Source organism: Hyposmocoma kahamanoa, unplaced genomic scaffold, assembly GCF_003589595.1.
Source record: "Hyposmocoma kahamanoa isolate Upper Pololo Valley unplaced genomic scaffold, ASM358959v1 101, whole genome shotgun sequence".
Classification (NCBI taxonomy): Eukaryota; Metazoa; Arthropoda; class Insecta; order Lepidoptera; family Cosmopterigidae; genus Hyposmocoma; species Hyposmocoma kahamanoa.
Genome location: NW_020653333.1, coordinates 325,199 through 330,582, shown reverse-complemented (window position 1 = coordinate 330,582; position 5,384 = coordinate 325,199). Strand labels below are relative to the sequence as shown.

General features: G+C 38.4%; 1 protein-coding gene across 2 annotated transcripts in view; it reads right to left on the bottom strand.

Moving 5' to 3' along the window:
* LOC113231032 (UPF0183 protein CG7083) overlaps positions 1-5,384 on the bottom strand; it is a 33,616-nt gene that overhangs the window by 3,708 nt on the left and 24,524 nt on the right. For both annotated transcript variants that reach the window (XR_003310524.1, XM_026465185.1), the window contains exons 4-9: positions 4,016-4,175; positions 3,393-3,488; positions 2,650-2,806; positions 2,326-2,534; positions 1,876-2,000; positions 1,008-1,197 (exon numbers count right to left, since the gene is read on the bottom strand). Coding sequence is in view for 1 of the 2 variants with exons in the window: in XM_026465185.1 (XP_026320970.1) it covers positions 1,008-1,197; positions 1,876-2,000; positions 2,326-2,534; positions 2,650-2,806; positions 3,393-3,488; positions 4,016-4,175 (937 nt within the window). In the remaining variant the exon portion in view is untranslated. The remainder of the gene's footprint in view (positions 1-1,007; positions 1,198-1,875; positions 2,001-2,325; positions 2,535-2,649; positions 2,807-3,392; positions 3,489-4,015; positions 4,176-5,384) is intronic.

Below are 5,384 nucleotides of genomic sequence, written 5' to 3'. Positions count from 1 at the left end.
GTTTTTTTATTACATAATTTTTGTTTTGTTGTGCACGTACACCCGTTATTGTAATTATTGTCTCCTGTATTTAGACCTACAGGAAGAATTTTTTTAGAAATAAGCAAGTACCTTTTGTTTGTGTTCTCCTTGTTACTATAGTCTGTTCCAATCCATTTTAAACAAAAAGTAAACAAACCTGTTTGGTTAAAATTCTAAAGCAATTACTCAATAAATCGAATAAGTTACACTTTCACGTATATTTCGAAGATTTCGACTTAATATATCATCACTTTTTCCAACAATATTCATTTGAATAGCATCGTAAAATCGTAATTGAAAAATGGTAGTCCAAAAGCGAGGTTCTTTTTCATCTATACGTCTATGATTTGTCTATGGTTGCATAGTGCTGTACGAAAAGAAACATTTGGTTCATTCAATTAAAGTTTTTATAATCGACTAGTAAATCGAAAATTTCAATCGCAATCGAACGAGTATCTAAGTGTAAGGATTTGAAGAAGGATTTATAAAATTAATAATTAAGATTTCGGAAATTTTAAATACATGCTTTTATAGGTTATATATTTACATTATTTTCCAGTAAGGAAAACTGCTAATATAACTCAATGGAACACATCGATTCATTCAATTAATTAATCGATTTGTAGCTCACTTATCCGTCGTAATCACTAATCACTAAACCGCCTATAGCCGGGTCAGTCACTTGTTTGTTTACTTTTTGTTTAAAATGGATTGAAACGAAGTATAAATGTGTTTTTGTTTTTTCTGTACAATAAATGATTAAATAAATAAATAATAGAACACATCATCATCGTCGTCTTCCAAGGGTCTTTAGGCCATAGTAAACCATGCTATCCAAATTCGATCAGTATTTGGTGATGGCATCACGATGTATTCCTTCACCGAACAAGAGCAAGCAATAAGTAAAAAGTAACAATGGGATTCGAAGCTAGGACCTCGAAATCGCTGCTGTCCACACGTCACACTAAATACCTAAAGCAAATTACCTCGAAGATAATATCCTGGTATCCGTAGCAAAAGGTAGAGCCGAACGGATTGGTGGTGTTGGTGGAAGAGGCTCTGTTGAGGACCACGGGCCTTTCGCAAACGCGCAGGGCGCGGGACACCGACTCCCACTTGCTGTACGCCGTTATGGGGACAGCACCGCGGCTGTCCACTAGGGAGTTGGGCTCGCATCTGGAAATTACCATGGCCATGTGTAAATAAGAACTGACAGATTATTTACAGAACAAAACTATGGACTGATTGAACTATGATTTTGAACAGCAGTAGAGCTTGTGAAAGAATTCTTCCAGGGTAATACTGCCACCTTACTTATTTCTGTCGCCAAGCAGTAATGTCAGCGTTACTGTGTTCCGGATTTGAAGGGTAAGGGTGGTGGTGAAATTACAGGCACATGGGACTTATCAACTTATGTCACAGGATGACGGGCGCAGTGGCAATAAGGCCCCTAAGATCTATGCGATTTAAAGCTCCGAGCGGCACTGCAACAGTTATGGACGTGTAGCTTGTATAGCTCACAATCAGGCGCACGACTTGTTCGTCCCGTCACTTGATATTATATAACAAAAAATACTTCGCGATATTTGAAAATACTGCTTTACTTTTACTCTACAACCTTCAATCCACCATTCCATTCATTTTCGCAAGAAAATGTTTTTGTGATTCGAAAGGGCGACGAAGGGGGTCTCTGTCCATGATTTGGGGATATAACAAATTGAAAGTCACAAGTTTTCTAAGAATAACTTTAGGAAATACGGTGCAATAATTTCGACTTCCCATACAACATTTGAAATTAACCTAACTTGGGCGTTAAGTTACTCTAAGTGTCTCTAAGCTAAGGTCATTACTAACTTGTCAGGCGTGACGTGCAGCTCGAACTCGCAGCGATGGTACATGTTGAAATTGTAATGCCCAGGGTAGTTCGTGTGCAGCACGAATTTCTTCACGGCGTGCGTGCGCGCATCGAACAGAACGTCCTGGGACGAAAATGTATGCACGTATTAATTCTCATGTCGTAACAAGCAATACTACGCCAGCTGTATCCATTTATTGCGAAACAAAAATATTGCCGTTCACTCACATACAACCACTAAACTGCAACAATGCGGCACATTTATGAAGTGGTTCTAAAGAACAAACCTAGATGGCGTTATGCACCACTCCGATCGATTTAGATTATTTAGATTGCCATAATAAACCTTTTCTTCGATAACTTTTCAACTTTTACTCTCTCGTAATTTTATTACCAAGAACTTATGAAAGTGATAGCTAAAAAGAAAAAATATTAATAGCACAACTCACCAATCCTAGCGTAAAGTAGTTGAAGAAGTAATCGGACGCTGGTGGCGGGCGACGGCGCGCAGACGCACGATGGATGCGCATCTTATCGTCAGCTTTGTAATAAAGCCGCTGGGGGGCACCAAGCGCACGTGCCACTGATTGGCACGTATCCCCAAAGCGAACTACTCGGCATACATTCATTTGAACCGGCTCAAGAGCTCTGCTCGTGCCTGTGTTAAAATTGAAGTTTCTTTTAATTAGAAAAAAAATAGATGAAACTAAGACCACCGGTTTTTTCAAGAATCATATTATATATATACAGTTAGGAAAAAGTAATAATGGTACCTTCTGTGAACATATGCAGCCTCAGTCCGGCGGTGCGATGGTGCTGGCGCAAGACATCGCAGCGCCGCAGGTGCAGTTGGTGACGGTAGCAGGATAGCGGCAAATCAGGCAGCGGCGTCGCGCACACAGTGCCGCTGTTGTTGGTTGAACCGCTTACCTGGAAAAGAAAGCAGTTTATTTTAGTAAGTTTAGGGGAGAAATCGTTTTATACAATTTTAGTTACGATAATAACCTTCACGTGGTAAACAAACGCATTATATTATCTGTATCGATACAAAACATCATGGGTCAAAAAAATCAGATATGATTTGGAGTCAAGTACTATAGTCGAATTTTCAATAACAAACAAATATGTATATTAAAGTTTAGTGGGTTGCTAGTTGTTCATAAGATAGTCTTAAAGGATATCTCTGGCTCACACAGTATGTAAATTTTATCTTTCTAGTCATTTGTAGGAGTTAATTTAAAAATAAATCAATAAGTGGATAATAGAAACATTATGTAGGAACCAAAATGTATTTGAAATTTTGTTTAGCAGATTGGCTATTACCAAAAATTTTAACGCTTCCTTTTGACTGATTCTGTTTTAAATCAACCACATCGATGCAGTGTCTCCCTGGTGCGGAGCTATGAGTATGTGCGTTATTATTACTATTATCACATGTTTATGCAATAAACATGGCAACATTATTTTTCAAAGTGACATTCGTAACTCACAAAACAAATAATAAAGTATAACGTACCTGGTGTTGAGATCCATAATAAATGGTAGTTCGGGATACGACGGGCGATCCGCCATTCGGGAACTGAAGAGAGCCCAGGCCGTGCGCGTAGCCGGGCTGCAAAATAAGATATTATAATAAAGTCTTCATGTTCAAGAGGTCTCACAAAACCATTGCAATACAGTTTATGAAAGTTGACGTCATTTGATGGAACTCGTTACTTTGTTTTTCGATAATAAAAATCGGGAACAAAATCGACAGTTCCACATAATACCCTCTATCTTGTCTATTACATTTAAGAGCTAGGTTCTTCTTGGTGTCAACAAACAAACCACAAACAAAACGCCATGCCATATTGTCTTCTGAAAAGCTTTTTCTTTGCCTTCCTTATACAAAGTGGCACCAATTTTTATTTTTATTCGGTCCAATGAACTTGTTTGTCTGCTGTGCTGTCGTCATATGAAGGAGTAGTGAAGTCGCATACGTGCTTTCCTTCACAGCCACTCGTCTAATATATAATGTTAACATTAACATTTCCCCACTTCATTGTGTACGAATATTAATTAGATCGTACTGTATTTAACTTATAAATGGCGTTAGTATACCGTCACATTGTAAACAAGCGATTAAAGGTCACTTCTTACCTCGAATTTGCTATCGACAGGGAAGTAGAATGATAGTCCTCGAAAGTTGAGCGCAAAGAGATGGCGTTGCGAGTCGTAGAGGCCGGGATGCGTCGCGCCGAAGCAGTGCTCGATCTGCTCGATAGATGGCGTAATCTCCGCCGAGTTAAAGCACATGCCGCTGGGGAAAAAACAAATATACATCAAACTCTTTCAGGCAACACAAGCACTCTGTTATTCTATCTAATGAAAGGGGATAATATCGAGGGGCCTGAGGCCCAATAAGTTAAGCGTGTGAATTTTCGTGGAACGAGTTGTACAACTCGTTATAGTGCACTTTTCGTGCTCTTTTTTGTGGTGGAAACCGAAAAGCAAGTTTATGAGTGTAACAGATTCGATTTAGTTACAAGCCCGGTATAACATTGAAAATTGCATTAAACAAACCCTATAACGCGTTAGATAACTCCTTTTACAACATATTCACACACTGATTGAGTTTTGTCTCGGACCTCCCTACACAATATTTCATCGCTTTCCAAAACGAGTAGAATCGATACGAAGAAGAACATGATAAACTGTTTAATTTTATTAAATAACATATCATTGGCTTTCTACAATAGCAGCCTATCTCAAAACCAACAGATCCATCAGGAATATGGTTTAAAAAAAATGAGAAATATCTGGCGCGCAGAGCCCGATGTAACATACCGGCCCAATATTACGTGATTATTTTAACCAATGAAAAGTTCGATTCATAATCAAATTAAGCACATTCTGAATACAAATGCGTTTCAGTACCGGTCGAGTTTCTTGTGAAGATGTTCGTCCGGGACCATACAGCCACTTTACCTATTTCTGTCGCCAAGCAGTAATGTGAGTATTACTGCGTTTCGGTTTTCAAGGGTAAGGGTACTTGTGAAATTACAGGCACCTATGTAACTATTCTAAATTATGTCTCAGTATCGCAGGCGCAGTGATAGTGCCTCTCAGAGCTTTGCGATTTAAAGCTCTGTGCGGCGCGGCACTGCAACTGTTATGGACATTCAAGACGCTTACTACCAGGCGCACGAATTGTTTGTCCCGTCATTTATTATCATAAAAAAAGAATTCTCCGGTATAATAGTTATAATAAAATATTGTGAAGTACTTAGGAGAAACATACGATGCGAATAATATCATTTTAATACAGCAACAATTAATTCCCACTGAAAACTAAAATGTAATCCTACTAGCTATTTGGTTAAATAATTTCGATGCCGCCAATGAACACTACGCCAAGTCAATTTTTGGGCATGTTTTTTTTAATTTTCTTTTCGTTTCTTTACTTTTTCACAAAATTCCGGGAGCATAATTTTAGTAAATAAATATGGCTCTTTACAACAACAAAAGA